The sequence below is a fragment of the Centroberyx affinis genome, unplaced genomic scaffold (genome assembly GCF_046629955.1).
Source record: "Centroberyx affinis isolate AG114_WGS23_722 - 3 ecotype Tasmania unplaced genomic scaffold, CSIRO-AGI_Caff_v1 ptg000376l_1, whole genome shotgun sequence".
Lineage (NCBI taxonomy): Eukaryota > Metazoa > Chordata > Actinopteri > Beryciformes > Berycidae > Centroberyx > Centroberyx affinis.
In genome coordinates this window covers 200,001-219,204 of record NW_027279045.1, presented here as the reverse complement: position 1 = coordinate 219,204, position 19,204 = coordinate 200,001, and the positions used below count along the sequence as shown (strand labels likewise).

At 41.7% G+C, this 19,204-nt stretch overlaps 1 protein-coding gene across 1 annotated transcript in view; it reads left to right on the top strand.

Annotated features, from left to right (window-relative positions):
* gria4a (glutamate receptor, ionotropic, AMPA 4a) overlaps positions 1 to 19,204 on the top strand; it is a gene marked incomplete at its 5' end in the record, with an annotated part of 65,740 nt that overhangs the window by 19,595 nt on the left and 26,941 nt on the right. Inside the window, 3 exons of the mRNA XM_071515889.1 lie at positions 6,923 to 7,129; positions 9,130 to 9,345; positions 9,835 to 9,995. Coding sequence (XP_071371990.1) covers positions 6,923 to 7,129; positions 9,130 to 9,345; positions 9,835 to 9,995 — 584 coding nt within the window. The remainder of the gene's footprint in view (positions 1 to 6,922; positions 7,130 to 9,129; positions 9,346 to 9,834; positions 9,996 to 19,204) is intronic.

The window sequence follows — 19,204 nt, the reverse complement described above, 5'->3', positions numbered from 1 at the left end:
TTTCCTCTACTTCAGTCCCTCTGAGAGGATTGCTGAAGCTATACACCAGGATTGAAGGGCAAGCTGAAGAATTTTTGCATATTGTTTCAATTTTGGATGTTCAACACTAAGGGGATTTGTCTGATGCAGAAGAGACCTCGGAGAAGATTTGGAAAGCTGAGGAAATTTGAATTTGAAATGGAGTAGTCACTGTCATAGATGTTTCGTCTTGCCTATGATGTTATTTTCACACTAGCATTGTAACCTTTTTTTCAGGGGTTTCATTTTTTTTTGCATTGGTTGTGAAGCAATTTGTATTTTTTAACCTGTTTTAACCTTAACACTTAAGGCATGATAGTACGCTACCTGACCCCCAAAGGAACAATCCTCATGAAAAATACAGCTTTAACTCAAGGACAGTGATCTGCAGAACTGGGTTGAAACCCAAATGCATGCATGTGGTTGTGACGATGTCCAAGAGAATCAGAATGTGCTTTATTCACTTTTATTTTGTTATTTTGATCACTTTTGTTGATTTATGTCTTGGAAGGATTTGGCTTTAAGGAAACATGTTGAGATAAGAGCCCTTCTCACACACACACACACACACACACAGACACACACAGAAAATACAAACCCCAACCTACATTTGCCCTTTACAAACTGTCATATATCTCAACCACACACAGACACACTGACACTAACTTACACAACACACACACGCACACACACTCACCACAACCAACCAGACATCACTCACATCCCACATACACTGACACAGTGACATTATAACGTTATCAGTCTAACTGACAAACGCATAGTGATATATACACCGACACACACACACACACACACACACACTGACCAAGCTGCCGCCCTGAAAATCATCCACACGTGCTTCAATGTAATCTGTCCTTGGATGTATTTTTGATTGAAGTATTTGTCCAGATGCTAACCTTGAACTCAGTAAAGCAGCGGCAAGCAAGACAGTGATTACTGTAACAGTGCTTGCCAACTGACTGAGTGGCTGACTGACTGACTGACTGACTAAGTGGCTGGTGAATGGGTTACTGCCTGGATGACTGCTCCACTAGACTGGCTACCTAGCATGTTTTTGGCTGGCTGGTTAGCTAGCTGTTTGACTGACTAAACTTGCCGACTGTCTTGCTTCCTGGCAGGCTGGCTTCCTGACTGACTGGGTGAAAAGCTTGCTGAATAGCAGGTTCATTTGGTGACTGACCAGCTGACAAGGTGACTAACAGACTGGGTAAGTGACTGGTTGACTGACTGTTGGTTGACACCGGGCTTGGCAGTCTGGCTGTCTGAACGGCTGGCTCGCAGGCTGACTAAATGTCTGAATGGTTGGCTAACTGCTTGGTTGACTAACTGTCTGGCTTTCTGAGTGTTAAACTGTCTGGCTGGCAGACTGAATGAATGACTGAGCAGTTAGGTGACTGGCCAGTTGGGTGCCTGACTGTTTTGCTGGCTGCCTTACTGGCTTCTATAGCAAGTCCTGTCTGTCTTTTTGACGCCAGCGCGAAGTGTTTCATGTCTTATCAGCCTCAACCATTTGCCTCTACAAAGCTGTTCTCCCTCTTTCGCCCACCCATTCTTCCTCTTTATGTCTGTCTTTTCTGTCCTCTCTCTCTTTTTCTGTCTCTCTCTTTCTCTCCTTTTCTCACTCTGTCCCTCACTCCCTCCTTCTCTTTATCTCTCTTTCACACTTTCTCTCTCCCTCTGTTTCTATCTGTCGTCTTTTTCCCTGTAGCTATGTCTCTTTGTATTCTGATCTGCTTTCTCATCTTTCTCCTCAGTAGTTCCATACGGCCCGTTCGCCTCACACTCTCCGCTCCGTTCATCCTTCACTCCCTCCCTCCCTCCTTTCCTCCCCCCTTCTCATTCCCATGTCTTCCCCTCCTCAGTATCTCTGCTCCCATTTCCTCCCTCTCTCCTTCTTTCTCCCCTCGTCATCTGTCCTCTCTCTCTCTCTCCCTGTTTCTCTCTCTTTTCCTCTCTCTCTCTCTCTCTCTCTCTCTCTCTCTCTCACTCCCTCTCTCCTACACCTCCCCCTCTCCACCTCATCTCCTCCCTCCCTTTCTTGCCATGTCCTCGTATGACTCATGATGCCACATTAAGCAACACCCAAACATGACGCTTTCTTCCCAGCTGTAGTTACATGCACTAACACTCGGTACACACGCAAATACACACACACAGCGTTGGCATTACCACACTCACACTGCGACAAAGGAGTCTGGGGCATACTGATAACAAGCCTTAAGGAGGCTTAAAATTGAAGCAATGCCACTGTTGGCAGAGTTCCCACTGGTGTGTGTGTGTGTGTGTGTGTGTGTGTGTGTGTGTGTGTGTGTAGTCCTTGCCTACATCATACTGAATTAACACTCAACAAACTAGCCTGTTCTGATTTCAAACACTTGACCTTCTAATATGATAAACCTGCAGGTAATTTGATTGAGGAGGGAAGTGAAGGGGTTGCATCCTCCTTTTAACACAAATTATGTGACAGATTCCCCTTGAGAACCATAGACTGTAGATGAAAATTGAGGTAAAATAGGGTTCTTAAACTTTTCCAGGGAGGGTCCCAGATAAGACATTATCTCAGTCTGGGACCCAGAGTCATTAATTAAAACATTTAACTGTTTTTGACAAGTGGGGAAGCCATTTGGGCTTCTGACCCATCGTTGAAGGCCTTGACAACTATTATATTTCACCACAAACCACCTTTTAAATTTCAATACATTATGAACTTATGACCTGCATCTGGATGAATGAGGGGAAGAAAATGAGATAAGTTTGTTTGATGTTTCTGTAGCACTAAGACCTTTATTTTCCATTTATGGCAAAACCAGCTATCAATGAGATTCCATAGTTCTGATCTTAGACAGGACAGATGGATGAAACCCTCTGTAGGAAATTAGCATAATGTTTCCATAGCTCTAGTGCGATCGAGAGTCACTCTAGAGTCTCTGGAGTCCCTTTACTTCAGTGTCAGCCCAAGTGCAGTCGCAACCGTTTACATGGCTCCAGGTACCTGCATTTGCATTTCACTGCAGCCGCACGCCTCAAGAAGCAGAACAGAAACCAGTCTACCCAGTACTGCAACATTTTAAGCCCCTTTAAAAGAATTCTTATATTTTTCCATCTTTGGACGTCTCAGACTTATTTTTAAGGGTTGTTAAAGTATTATAGAGTTTTATGGCTAGTATATTCGTACAATAGCTATAAAACCTTTCTTTCTTTCCACGGTGCTTCGTACAATAGCTATAAAACATATTTAGAAGTCAATAAATATGGAGTTCACACTAGAGGTCTTCACGGGTCTACCCGGACCCTAGTATCCGAGACCCGACCCGGGACCCGTATGGGTTCGGGCCCACGTTTTATTATGGTCAATCGGGTCCCATTCTATTACCGCGGGTCCCGGGTCTGTTTATCATTATGTGTAATACCCGAGTGGATCCGAGAAGACCCGTGATCAGCGCTGATCACGTGACGAGACGAGAAACGCATGGAAGCGCTGTGTAACTTGCGTGATGATTAGGCTGACCATTAGGATCTCCTCATTTGAAGAGTCATACATGATATTACGACCAATTTATCATCGCAGGAACGCAAAACTGACCAATAGAAACAATGTACTGTAACTATTGTTTTAATCATCCATTTAACAAACAATTTAATTTCCTTGTCACTTGTCACTACGTAGCTGCTAGATTCCATTATGGAGTCTCACTGTCATCTACTGGACAAACTGTAGAACGACACAACTTGGCAAGTCTTTCTGTTATTTTGATCTCCTTTTATTAGGCTACCATATGTTGTATCCGACATGATAAACATTTTTAGCGGTAGAACGGCATTTTTAGTAGCAATTTGAATTACCGGGTTTGTCGGGTCATTCCCGACATGGGTCTCGGGTCTCGGGTCTCTCTCCTCTCGGACGTGCACCGGGTCGGGTCTGTAATATCTCGGGCAAAAACAGGTCAGAATATATATATTTTTAAAAATAACCGGTCCAATCGGATCTCGGAACGAATTTCCCGGGTCCGTTAGGGTTCAGGTCCGTCATTTTGGACCCGTGAAGACCTCTAGTTTACACACACACAAAATATATCACATGCACAATATGTCAACGTATTTGAAAGGTGACTTATGCCATCTTTCTAAAGGTGAAGGATAATCGTTTAGCTTGCCCCCCGCCTTTAAATTATTCCTGGTGGTGTCTGCACACAGTCAATGTAGTTGGAGATATCAGGGCTTGTTTTCCTTAAGAATTCATTATCATCATTCATTCTTGTACAGTATGAAAAACAACTTCCACAGACTTGAAAATTTCCCGAGCTAGATAATCCATCACAGTAAACATGAAGGCTTAATTTGGTGTTGTCAAAGTTTCTGTTTTGTTATTTCATTGGGTTGAGTGTTTTCATATCAATGTGCACATTACGTTTTGCTCTGCTACTGTCAGTCACCTGACGCCCACAGGGAGAAATGAAAGTCTCTGTCAGGAAATAATCCCTTAAAAACATGTTGCCTTACAAACTTTATTGTCACATCCATGTCTTCTTATTTATCTTATCTTTGTTCGTCAAGACAGCAGTTAACTTCGTTAGGTGTGACACCATAAAGTTTTATTTAAAAAAAACAATGAAAAACGGGTAAATGTACAAAAAAAATCTACTTGCATATGGCATGCACTGAAAAATGATTGGGGGAAATTAGGTAGACAGTAGTAAATAGGTTATAACTCTAAGTGACACTGGTATTCTGAAATTAGCATTTCAGTCACCTCTTCATTTCCTCTAGTATTAGTCTCTGCCACAGCAGCCTTGATGGCAGTGTTGCCCTGTTAAGAGGGAATTTTCTTGGCTTTGTTTTGCTGTTCATTAACACTGTGATTCATGTTGAGTCAATCGAATGGGCGCCCTGGGGCCTGCTAATGTCTCTGATAATGAGATTTTAGGAGAAATGTGTTTTTGTATGCTCTGACAATGAACACAATGGGACAAGTTTTTGTGCCTGAAGATGATGGTGATGATGATAAAAGCGTTCGTGGTTGTCTCTCTTGCATCAAATCGTTTCTTTATTTCACTTCTGAAATTTATGTGTTGGGTAAGATGTTCTGCATAAATTAAGTACTGAATTCTCATTTGTATAGTCTTGTGTTTGAATAAATGCAATTTGTTTTGGCAAATCTTCCACTGATGTCCTTATTAGGGTTTACAAGAAAAGTAATTTACTGTAATGCTGTTATTTTTTGTGGGACATTTGTTTTTTTTTCTCAACCTTTGATGTGTAAATATAGCGTACTTCCTCTTCTTTCTTCATTTATGTACAATGATACTGTTTGTTCATACAGTAACGTCCATTGTAACACTTATTGGTTATATTTCTGTCCCACTGCTGGCCTGTCTGCTTTTGAACTGGACTTCAATGTAATTCAATTTCCTGGAATGAAGATTGTTCAGTCGATTCCAACCAAATGTGTGTTGCCATTATTTTATCGCTCATTTAACCCATTTCTTAGCTTGTGAATGTAAAAGCCTCTTTGATTAAACTGTACTTGTTTTCAATATGAATCAATTTCCTGAATGAAGAATTGATTTGTTATCATTTTTTATTGTATTTTATGATCTTCATAAACCGTTTCACAGCTTCGGAGTGTTGGATATTATGAAAGCCTGTTTGATTAATTAGATGAGATTAGTCTTTGATTAAAAAGGGTTTGATAGCATTTTAATAGGCTTGGTTTCAGTCGGATTACAGGGTGGGGAGCCTGAGGCATAATACCATAACTCACTGCTCCTGATGGATGTGCTGTCACTCAAAAGTTTGTGAGAGTGTGTGTGTGTGTGTGTGTGTGTGGTTCTATTCTCTGTGGGTACCCAAGGTGTGGGAATGTGTGTCCGTGTGCATGCTTGTGTGTGTGTGTCTGTGTGTCTTGCCTAGTGCTTGCCAGTATAATGTAGCCACCTTCTCCCTAGACAACAATAATCCATCTCTATGCTTTCATCTTTGCTAACTGTATGCCCAAAAACCATTGCACCTCTTATGATACATTACTGAAGGAGCGCTCTTCATCTGCTTTTCCCTCCCTCCCTCTATATATATATTTTTTTACCACTCCTGTTCATTTCTCTCCTCTCAGCATTAGTGTTGTATAGAGTCAGGTGCAGGTCCCAGGGGAGGAGTGTAGAGAAAGAGGGAGGTATAAAAGAGGCACTCAGAGTCAGAAACACACGATATAAAACATCCACCACCGACACAATGGCCTCTTGAAAACCAGCTCCAATATTTTCCTTTCCCATTTTATAAACTGTGTAACAGTTTCTATCAAGTTTGTTGTGGCTGTTGGGTTGTATACGTGTTTATACGTGTTTTGTCTATCGTTTGCCTTTGTATGAACTGTATGAAACAATTGTAGATCTTCATATGCATGCATGACTTTCAGTGTGCCAGGTCATTCTAGAGGTTTGTCTCTTATCTACTGTAAAAATCATATCTTTTTTTAATGATGTGCATATATTTTCAAATTCTAACATTTTGGTTAAAATATCGTTTTCATATGCTCTGCTTTATTCCAAGTTTCCTTTTACTTTGGCCATGGAAAAATATTTTCTGTATTATTCTGTCTGCATTGTTGCACTGGTGTATTTCACAGAGCCGTGCCCCTCTGGGTACGGTAAAAAGTAATACTAGCTCCTTTTAAAAATGTATATAGCCTATATTTTTTTCATTGGAATAATTTTCACCGGCATCAATTTTCTCTGTATATGCTGTCCTCCAGTGCATTGTAAAAAAAAAAAAATGATACCGGCTCCTCTTAAAATGCTCTCATTTCCTTTTATTGTTTTAATCACCGCTGCTGTCGGGTTCTTCCAAACAGTTGTGTCTTTCTCCCCCTTTCTGCTGGATTTTGTAGGAGGGTCCCTACGTGATGCTGAAGAAGAACTGGGAGCTGTACGAAGGCAACGACCAGTATGAGGGCTACTGCGTGGACCTGGCCTCGGAGATCGCCAAACACATCGGGATCAAATACAAGATCTCCATCGTACCCGACGGGAAATACGGAGCCAGAGATCCAGAGACAAAGATATGGAACGGAATGGTCGGAGAGCTTGTCTATGGGGTGAGGATGGATGGGATATATGATAATATGCAAAGCCTTCAGAAAGTATTCAACCCCCTTTGACATTTTCTGAATTTTGTGGTGTTACAGCCTCAATTCAAAATGGATTACATTTAGATTCTTTGTCACTGATCTACACACAAATTAATTAAAAATGAAAAGCTGAAATGGTTTGAGTCCAAAATATATTCAACCCCTTTGCAGCCACACTCCAAATTGAGCTAAAGTGCGTCCATATTCTTTTGAGCATCCTTGACATGTCTCTCCAACTTGATTGGAGTCCAGGTTTGCTTTTTTATAGAGCGTTTTTATAGAGCACTTATCCAAACAGAGTTACCCAGCACTTTACAAGATGGAATAATACATACAGATAGATGGGGGATGGAGGGATAACGACAGAGGACTAGAGGGTGAGAAGGGAAGTGGAAGAGAGGGATGGAGCAAGAGAGAGAGGCAGGAAGACAGAGATGGTTAGTCGGAAGAAGGCAGGGAGGATACTGTAGATACATGGGGAGGTGGAGGGAGGAGGAGCAGGGAGGAAGGACATGAACAGGTATGGTCATACAGATAAAGATACATCTATTAAACAAAATTGGCTTATTATATGGATATGGAAATGCATTTTTGAAGCTTTAAAATGTGTTGAATGGCTTGAACAGGTGTAATGAACTGTAGGATTCTGAAACTTGTGCAGAGAATGTAGCACCACAAACAATTTTGAATTTACAGTACATTAAATAACAAACACCAAAATAGTTGTTCAGGCAATAGCTGTGAAACTTTGAAACTTACTCATGTCTTTCTCCATAAGCAGTCCTGTCTGTCTCCTACCTGAGTCCTGTGTGTCCTTAGCTGACGCACAGTATCATCAGTTTTCTTCCCATGTGGGAGACGGTGTCAGTCGTCACTTTGTGGAAGAGTGAAACCGGAGATAGGAGGTTCCTGCAGAACGCTGACAATATTAATTAGCCTCCACAATTCTCACTAGAACCACTGCACCGGCTAATCAGGTCTGATTTATTCCAAACACTCCCGGCCTTCTCTGATGACTCTCCTGCCACCCACAGCGTAGTAGAGAAAATACATATGTAAGCTTTCAGTCCCTTGTCCTCTACTCTGCTCCCTTGCTTTTAAATCTGTCTCCCTTATTCTCTCTGTTCATCCCAGCCTCTTTTTCTGTTGTTCTTTCCTTCATTCTCTTACCTTCATGTTGTGTACTTCTGTCTCTCACTGGCTGTCTCTCGTTCATTTTATCTCTCTCCCTGTGATTCATTGCCTCCTTCCCTTCGTCTTTTTTCGCAAACTCTGCTTCAACTCTTGGTTTTGGATTTCCCTCTGCCCTCTCCTTGCCTGCTTTCTTTCCACGGTGCTTCTAACTTCCTCCTGTCTCTTTTCGCCGTTTATTCCTTTTGTACTGTAGTTCATTCATTCCTTGCAGCGAAAGAACACTCGCTATTTGATATGCTGTTATTGTAGCTTCCTTCTGGGTTAAGACTGCAGACATTGTTTAGACGCATACAGCTATGCAAACGCGCATTCTCAAAGTGCTGAATGAATGATGTTTTTGACTCTTCCACAGAACGTTTGCGTCGGCGTGTGTGTGTGTGTGAGAGAGACCTTGCCGACTGATTTATATTCTGGCAACGTCACTCTCATGCCTATGAATTACTTCTCTGTCATTCTACCACTTTCTCTTTCTCTCTCTTTTCTTCTTCCTTCCATCACCCGCAACACCCAGTCCACTCTCTTTCCCTTCTCTTTCTTTATCTTCTTCCCTTACCTGCCTTTTTTCTCCTTTCTTTCTCTCCCTATTTGCTTTAAATTCCTCCTGATGAATTAATTACTTAACACTCCCTCTGCTTCTCTTTTCCTTCTCTCCTATCCTTCATACCCGGACCATCTCCATCTACAGAGCGCTGACATGGCCCCGCTGACCATCACTTAATACCTTTTGATTATAGTCGGTCCAATTTAATAGCATTCTGCCGTCTTCTTTGCAGAAAGCGGAGATTGCGGTGGCCCCGCTGACCATCACTCTGGTGAGAGAGGAGGTCATTGACTTCTCCAAGCCCTTCATGTCTCTGGGAATCTCCATTATGATCAAGAAGCCCCAGAAGTCTAAACCAGGTGTCTTCTCCTTCCTGGACCCACTGGCCTATGAGATCTGGATGTGCATAGTGTTCGCCTACATCGGAGTCAGCGTTGTGTTGTTTTTGGTGAGTATTGGGGATTGTTCAACTGCAGGTTAACGCCTGAATTGGATCGCAGGCCTGCGTCTGGTGGTTCAACACAGGACAACAGCACTCTTGTTTTCATAGGCTTGTGTTGCAGGATGAAAGAATAGATTTCTCATTTGGATCCAAGGCTACAAATATTTCAGAACCAATAATCTACAGTATGTAGATACATGCACAATATATGTATGTACTGTACATGTACAGTACATGTTGTCCCTAGCCCCCTTAGCCTATTTCCCAATTATCAGTGGTCAATTTGTTCAAATTTTATCATGATTGATTGTGGGGTCAGATTTGAAATACATGGCTATGTTGGATGCCTTTTCGCTTTTTGTCAAACTGCTGCTTTGTTTCTTCTCCTTCTGTCCTGCTAATCATTGCAGCCTATATGAAAGGCATGATTATGTTTTAGTGTACACAACTAAACCATATCAAGCAAACTCAATGTTCCTCCCTCTGCCCCCCCAGGTGAGTCGTTTCAGCCCCTATGAGTGGCATGCTGAGGAGCCAGAGGAGGGGGCGGCGGAGCAGGGCCCCACCGACCAGCCGCCCAACGAGTTCGGCATCTTCAACTCCCTCTGGTTCTCGCTGGGAGCCTTCATGCAGCAGGGCTGCGACATCTCGCCACGGTGAGGGAGGGAGACGGTGTGAGTGGGAGAGACACAAACAGAGAACGACTGAGTGTGTGTATGTGCAGCAGGCATATGGTGTATGTGTGTGTGAGAGAGAGAGTAAGAGTGAGAGCGTTTGAGTACGTGTGTATGTGTTTGTAAGAGTATGTGAGTGGGCTGGGAGTAGTGTGTGTGTCTGTGTGTGTGTGTTTTCAGTCTTTCTAACTATCTGTAATGTTAGAGTGCTGTAGCGCTGCATTAAGCTGTGGTGATTCAGATGTTTGACAGAAAAGCCTCTTTCCTTGCTTTAGCACTGAACTGGACTGCTACTCTGCAGTACACTAGGTGTGACAGGAACGGAGGATGTGCTAGAAATACACATGTACACACGGACATGCACACACACACACACACACACACACACATGCATCAAGAGAGAGATGGAAACACCTGCACAAATCCCTTGTCCCAGCGTCCATGCCTATATGAGTGTGCTATGGTGGGAGCTTTAGCAGTTTGCTAGGTGTGCATGAATTTTTAATGCACCACTGAGGGGGCAGAGTCCAGCTATATTTTTAGAATATTTATAAGAATATGGCATTTTATTATTGATAACCTGAGAATGCAGTTTAGTGAAATATTCATGGCCGTCATCCACAAGACCTTTAGGGAGCAAATCTAAGGAGAGAAGGAGCAGCAGGGAGAAGAATTTCACACCAAAACAAACCCTGGAAATGAGTGATAGAAGATGAGTGTAAAGAGGGAAAAGTGGGAGCAATTGAGAGAAAGTGTGTGTGTGTGTGTATGTGTGTGTGAGTGTGTGTGCATGAGAGAAAGATGAGAAATGGAAGCGATTGAGGGAACAAGGAGAGGGAGCGATTGAGATGTACTTGGGTGGACAGTCCTCACTTTGCTCTGGGAGTTGTTGATGAAGTGGTCAGTGGTTTGTATTGTGCTGTAGGACAGAGAGACACCGAAAGAGAGAGAGATGGAGAGCAAAGTGGAGTCAGAGGGACAACAGTGGAGGAGAGAGAAATCAGGATAGAGAGAGAGAGAGGGAGAGAGAGAGAGATGGTAGTTACCATGTGAACGCTGAAAGGTTACCTAGATGCACATATTGCTTCTTGTACTGTCAAAAGTGTTTTGACAAAACTGATACCGTAAAACTTAAATTAAAAGCCGAGTCCCAATTAAACGCCGAGTCCCTTTTACTGGCCGGGTGTGGCTAAACGTTTTGACAAATAAAGGCCGGTTGCCATTGACGCTACGAAGCAGTTTTTTTTTTTTTTACTTACACTCAAACGTCAGTCACATTTGTTGATTGCCATGGCGGCACAGAGAAAAAAGTAGGCTACGACCTGAAATTCAAGCTGTCAGTTGTCAAATTTGCTGAACAAAACTCAGGAGAAGCAGCAGCAAGACATTTCTCCGTTGATCTTTTTTCGGCTTTCATCCTTTCTAAGGTAGGCTACCGGTATTTTGATACGGGGCTCTCTTGCTCTCTCTCTCTCTCTCTCTCTCTCTCTCTCTCTCTCTCTCTCTCTCTCTCTCCCTCTCCTCACTATACACACGGCATATGGAGTGCTTCCTATGTATAGCTGAGCAAGAGTTTTGTGTGAAAGGAATTAAAGGCCTGTCCCATATAGACGCCTGTCCTAAATATAGGCCGGTTGAGTTCAGTGCTTGAAGCAAACAAAAGCCCGGGCTATTAATTGAAGTTTTACGGTAGTTACACACACACACAAACTATAACATTCCAGTGACTTTCATTTATTCTCTAACCTTAAAGTGATAATCTGCAAGATTTGTGTTTTTCTTGATTTCGGTGACACCTCTGGTGATAAGCGGTCATTGTTTTGGTGTTTTTCTCTCAATGCTGTAAATGTAAACGAAAACGGAAAATGCATCACTTACTGTGCAGCAGAGGATTTTCCCCCTCATAGGAGATTAGAACAGCAAATGTAAAAGCTTTCATGAACTGGGTATAGATTGAATCACTATTGTATGATATCAATTGCCGATAGAGAGTAGCAAAACTGAAATTTATGAATATAATCATTTATATGAATTGCTGATTATTACTTTAACCACTAAAGGCCTAAACTCTTTATCAATCTTAACTTTAATTCTTGCCCTAACTACTAGCTATAAAACAAGGTATTAAGCTTGTGAGGACAGACAGAAGTGTCCGTACCTTTTTCACATCTCATTGATTTTTGGACCTTTAGTTTAGTTTAGTTTAGGTTTATTTATTATTTTTTTTAATTTTGTTATTGTGCAGTTAACCGTACAAATAAGTCAAAGACATAAACAAAACAAACGTATACAAAACATACAAAAACAGAGACAATGGTTGGGCAGAAATTGGGGGGGGGGGGGGGTCTGATTACAAAAGTATAAAAGGTATGCTGGTATGTTGTGTTTATGTTATGTTTACCTATGTATAAATATGCTAGTGAAAGTGGTAGTGAGTGTCAGGATATGCATGTGTGTATGTGTGTGTGTGTGTGTGTGTGTGTGTGTGTGTGTGTAGGGGGGATGCAGGGGGGGGTGGAGCGGGGGGCCCCCAGATACAGTGACCGCCGGCCTCCCCAGCCCCGAACCCTGACCACAGGGCGGGCGGCCCGAAGCACAAGCGGAGGAATAAGCAAGACAAGGGGGACAGAGGTCAGGGGACCAGCATTCATGGGTGCACCCATCCGAGGCAACCCCCAGACCCTTAGGAGGGAGTATGCCCATCACGGTCACCCATGTTGTGCTCTATGGTCATCTTGGTCAGATTTTTTTATTTATTTATTTTTTTCCTTCTGTATTTTAGTTTTTGTATATATTTTGTATTTATTTATTTATTATTATAATTATTATTATCGTCATCGTCGTTATTATTTTACACATTTATTTATTTGCCCCTTTTCTATGATGTGGGGATATTTCCCAGAGAGACCCCAGTTCCCCTCCTATCATCTTACAACACTCATACTCCGTGGCCCCCCCCCCCACGCAGGGCGGGGAACGGGCCAGAGACGCCCGCCGTACCGTGAAGGAGGGGAAAGAGGCAAGAGAAAATAAGTAATAAAAACAAAATAAAATAAATTTGAAAAAAATAGAAGAAAAGTAATAGCTAAAAGTAATAGCTAACAGCACTGAGACTGCCCTTGTTAAGGTCTTCAATGACATCCACTTCAGTCTTAGTATTACTGGATCCCAGTGCTGCATTCGACACGGTCGACCACAACATATTACTAGACTGATTGGAAAACTGGGTGGGACTTTCTGGCACAGTACTAAATTGGTTTGAATCCTTCTTAAAGGGCAGGGACTATTTTGTGTCTATAAGTAATTACACATCTGAGCGGACAAAAATGACATGCGGAGTTCCCCAAGGCTCCATTCTGGGGCCTCTTCTATTCAACATCTACATGTTTCCATGGCTCAGATTATGGAAAACAACAAAATGTGTTACCATAATTATGCAGATGACACACAAATTTACATAACCATATCACCACGGGACTATAATCCCATACAAGTGCTGAGTAAGTGCATTGAACAAATCAATGATTGGATGTGCCAGAATTTTCTTCAGTTAAACAAAGATAAAACTGAAGTAATTGTTTTTGGAGCCAAGGAAGAACGATTAAAAGTCAGTGCTCAGCTTCAATCTGTAATGTTAAAAACCACAAACCAAGCCAGAAATCTTAGTAGTAGAGTAGTCATGGACTCAGACCTGAATTTCAACAGCCACGTTAGGACAATTACTAAGTCAGCCTACCATCACCTTAAGAATATATCAAGGATTAAAGGACTTATGTCTCATGTCTATGACTTAGATTTGGAAAAACTTGTCCATGCATTTATTTTCAGTAGACTCGACTACTGTAAACGGGGTCTTTACAGGTCTCCCTAAAAAATCGATCAGACAGCTGCAGCTGATTCAGAACGCTGCTGCTCGAATCCTCACTAAGACCAAGAAAGTGGATCACATCACTCCAGTTCTGAGGTCTTTACACTGGCTTCCTGTCTGTCAAAAAATTGATTTCAAAATGCTACTGTTGGTTTATAAAGCACTGAATGGTTTAGGGCCAAAATACATTTCTGATCTTCCGCTACGTTATGAACCATCCAGACCTCTCAGGTCGTCTAGGACAGGTCTGCTTTCTGTCCCCAGAGTCAAAACTAAACATGGAGAAGCAGCGTTCAGTTTTTATGCTCCACATATCTGGAACAAACTCCCAGAAAACTGCAGGTCTGCTGCAACTCTCAGTTCTTTTAAATCAAGGCTGAAGACTTTTCTGTTTGCCGCTGCCTTTTATTAAATCAAATAATTATTAACTTCTTACACTGCACTGTAACTTTTATTCTTGTATGTTATACCCGTCTTATTCTCATTTTAACTGTTTCTGTTCAGGATCCCAACAGAGCTGACACGGGCAAGTACGAATTTTCATTGTCTTGTCCGGGTAATGCTTACTTGCACGAGTGAACACTATATGTGGGGGGGACAGAGCTTTACCCTGTATGACTCTCATCCATCTGTGGATGGTGAGGTTTTTGACCAAGAGGAGAATCTACGATTCTCGTCTGCCTTGGGCAGTGAGATCTGTAAATTAAAGAAAAACATATGGGTTCACTCACAATGTGCATCTAAAGGTGGGAGTATTTGTTGTGTTTGTTGTGTTCTTTTATCTTTCTATTTTACTTGATTTGATTCTTTTAATGCAATATATGAATTTTATCTTTTTCACTTTGTCTCAATGCTTTTAATGTTTTATGTAAAGCACTTTGAATTGCTTTGTTGCTGAAATGTGCTATATAAATAAACTTGCCTTGCCTTGCCTAATAATACTAGCTAGTTGTAACGAAATAAGTAAATGAGTGAATGAATGAATAAATAAATAAATAAACAATGAGGGGGAGGAAAAAAAGAAATATAAAATATATATATACAAAAAAAAGGGGGGGGGGGGGGTAGTGTTTGTGTGTGTCTGTGTGTAAGATGTCAGGTAAGATTATTAATGAGTGTGATGGCAGCTGTGCATTGGTTCATGTGCTTGTGTGCTTGAGATTCAGATGTTCGGTCAGCTAGGTGGTCTGGGTTGGCAAAGGGAAAATGGCAATGCAAAATGAATGATTACAATATGCACTGGCCAGTCTAAGAAATGAAGATCAAACATCAAATATTAGGCAGATATAATTTAAAGCAAGTGAAAGAAAACAAAAAAAAACAATAATAATAAAGCAAAGAGTAATAATACAAAAATAAATAAAATAAATAAATGCATACAATAAAAATAAAAATAAGTATGAGTATTTTTAAAGTATGTGTTGGTAAATTGGTTAGTTGAGTAGAGTTGAGGGCACTAGTTCACAGGCAAAGCTGTTTGTAAGTTTAATGCTTTAAGAAGAAGAGCGGTCCAGGTTGCTTCAAAGAGTGGAATTTGGTCTTGAAACCTGGTCTCTCACACATTTGTACTGTACTGTATTCCCATTAGCATTTTACTATTGGGAAAGTAACAAAAGTTGTACACTGGCTTCCCAAACTTCACTTTCTTTCTCCTGCTCTCTTGCTCCTCTGCCCTTCTCCTTCACTCTTTCATCCATCTCTTTCACACTCTCTCTGTTCCTCTCTCCTCCACTCCCCGACACCTGTCGTCTCCCACTCCTCCCCACTTTATTTTGACTGACAGGCCAATTCTAGGCCCAACACACAAAATGGAAAACACTCGCACTCACACTGCACTACACACACACACAAACACACACTCAAGCTATGCACATGCATTCCCAGTCTATGAAACACATTACACTTTACATGCACACAATCACACCCTCACATAGCTTACACACACATGCACACACACATGCACACACACGTTGCACTTTCACCACAATCCATACACACACTTGCAGACCTCTCCATCATTTACAGGCCTTGTTATAGATGTGTGTGCATAAGCCATAGCCGCCATAGCCGCCATAGCGATAATGTGATGCTTAACATGAAGCTGGCATTCGTCATTTAAATCACCTGGCCTGTCACTTTCAATACAATACAACTCTTCTATAGGCCGGGCTTGCTGCAGTCATATCTAGTGATGGATGATGCATTCTATCCTCTGAAGAAATGCCACATTATATTCTTGGAAAGTAGAAATCTGTCACTCATATAATTTTCCTTCTCCTTCAATCCATTTCCTCTACTATACTTCCACTTCTTAGTTTTACTTTGAGACAAGTGAGAAACGCCTCGCTCAGAAAGGCAGGAGTTTATATATTTTTCATGTAAATTCAATATAATATATAATGTAAGGCAACACGATGCTTGTCAGTGGTTCTCAGCATTTTTAACGCTGCGGTACACATGAGCAAGACCCAGATGCTACAATAATGCATTAAGAGGAAGAGGAGGCAGAAAAACCTAATGAGATGTTGGTCAACGAGCAAATTCAATTTAAGGGTGGCAACAGAGGCTGTGTTCATTAGATTTTAATTAAGTAATGAAATAATTTTGTTTGGAGTTGATTCACATGTGATTTAATGGAACACCGATGTGGGAAGGCAGTTTACAACCACTGCTTTGTGTAACAACCACACAAAATATAAGTTAATATGCTGGATTTATTAAAAACTGATATAAACTGTTTCCTCATTAAAAAACTCACAGCTAAGCCCACAGACCAGGCTTCCTGCCATCAGAGGAAGTGATGTACGAGCCTTCACTGTGACACTTTACTGTGCAGCAACACTGGATCATGTCCTCAGAGCAGGAGATACAGTGTGTCTTGCATATCATCGTGTCATATCATTTTTCTTCTCCTTTTCCTCAGTTTATTTCCTCCTCTAATCTTCGGTTCCCTTGTTCAGCTTTGATGCAGGCGATGAAAGTCAAAATGCTAACTTTGCTCAAAAGGGTTCACAACTGACGGCGGAAATGCACTCGCTACGCCCAAGTCAAAGATTTATCACAAGTTGTATTCCTGCTGACAATGCGACACCTTCCTTCACAGCAAACAAAATATACAACATTTTAAAAACATTACTCTTACATTGCTGGTGTTAAAGATATGTTATGGATTATTATTGAAGGTTTTATCTGATATAATGTGATCAAGTGTGGTCAATATTTAAGAAATATCGAGCAAAGAACATTAGGTAAAACAGGTACAACAAACATACTGTATTTTTATCCAAATAGCACAATGTTTGGAGTGAAACTCCTCAAATGTAAATCTTATTTTAAGCTTGCTTTATTACAGTAAGCAAGACCAGCGAATCTCCTCCTGGTCGCACCAATCCATTATTTTTGGTAGCAGGTGAACCATCGTTGGCGAGTCCAGCTTTCTCTGGGTGGAGCAATTCGTCATGTCCTGTACGTGGAGAAGATTTCCCACCAGTGTCCATACTCAACGCTAGAATTATATTTGGGCAAATGGGTTGAATCCCTCTGTTGTGTGTTGATTTAGGCTGATAAGACAGGTGCATCTTTACATAAAAATATTGCCTGGTGCAGCTTTAAGTTTCTGTATGCATCAGTGATCAAGTATTCTAAGTTCCTTAAAACAACAAAACAAGATGTACGTGAGGAATCCATTGTGTTACTGATGTTAGACATACCTCTCTTTGTTCTGTCAGGTTGGCACACCTCACTGTGTTATTCAGGTCAGTGTCCTCTTCACACGACAATGCGCTACTGAATTGTTTAATCCATTATTTCATAACAGCGCCTATACGTTTGAATACACCAATAGCATAAAGGTGCCTATTAGCCTTGTGATGGACTGTCCAGTGTTTCCCTGCCTTCCACCCAGTATGCTGGAATAGGCTCCAGCCGCCCATGACCCTGAATTTAAATAATTGGATAAAAACAATGAATTAATAAATTTTATTAAATTATGCCCCAAGGCGAAGGTCACTCAACTTGTCAGGCATAGAGATGTCCTTAAGATACTGCAATTGTATTTATGTTAAATAACACCATTCACACTGAAAATGTTATACTTCTGTTATTACTATCATATTGCTTATTTATATACTTTTCTCCATTTCCATGTGCTATTTATGGTCCTCTATTGTTTCCGGAAAGCCATACTTATACATTTCCTTATGCCTGCCAACTCATTCCTCTACAACTCTGTCAAATCATCATGGAAGGCTTTGTGCCTTTGCAACCCCCTGTGCATGATTCAACTAAAAAAAAGTCAAGAAAAAGCCTTTTCTCCATCTGTCGCCTGCGTCTTGATGGCCATTCAACACACCAGCCACAACCCAGTGTAGTCAGAGGCAGCAGTATTTTTCTTTTCTCCACACCTCCACCCCGAACCATGTGAGCCCTAGTGTTGTTCTTGTTTTATCCACCTCTCCTCCACCCCTCCACTTGGATCCTCTCTGGCTAGTCAGCGGGGATCAGAGTATTGAGGTTGACATTTACTGTATAGCTGGGAATGAGGGGGAAGAGGCAGCCTCTCCGGGAAGGGATTTTCTTACTGGCTGACTGACTGGGTGGCTGCCTGGGTGGTTTTAGTTCTCTGTGTGTGTGTGTGTGTGTGTGTGTGTGTGTGTGTGTGTGTGTGTGTGTGTGTGTGTGTGTGTTTGTGTGTGCGTGTGCATGTGCGTGTGTGTGTGTGTGTGTGTGTTTGTGCTTTGCAGTCTGCCTGGTTGCCTATTTACGGTATCTCTGAGCTTCCCTTGTCGCCTAAAGTACACAGCTCTTCTGTCTCAGTCTGTCTGTGTCTCACAGCCTTTATGAGTGTCTGTCGGTCAACTGGTCTGTCTGCCAGACATGGTGTGTGTGTGTGTGTGTGTGTGTGTGCGTGTTTTGTATTGTGTATTGAGCAGCCATAGGTCCATTGGTATTCTGTGTCAGTCCCTCTCTCCCTGCTGCAGTCATCTCTGCAGTCTGGGAGAAAGAGTATCACACACACTCCTATTCAACTCTCTCTCTCTCTCTCTCTCTCTCTCTCTCTCTCTCTCTCTTTACCTTTTCTCTCCATCTTTCCGCTTTCTTCCTTTCTCTCTCAGCCTTTTGCTCTCTTCTTCTGTTTGCTTTCTCTCTCTCCCTCTCTGTCTCCCTGCTGTCTCTCTCTTTCTCCCCTTCTGTTTGTCTCTGTATGTATTAGTGCCTGTTCCTGCTGTTCTGTAGCCTAATCATTGGTTTAGTTAGTTGACTTAGTCCATAGCTAGGCATTATAGTGTGTGTGTGCATGTGTCGGTATGCTTATCACAGTACA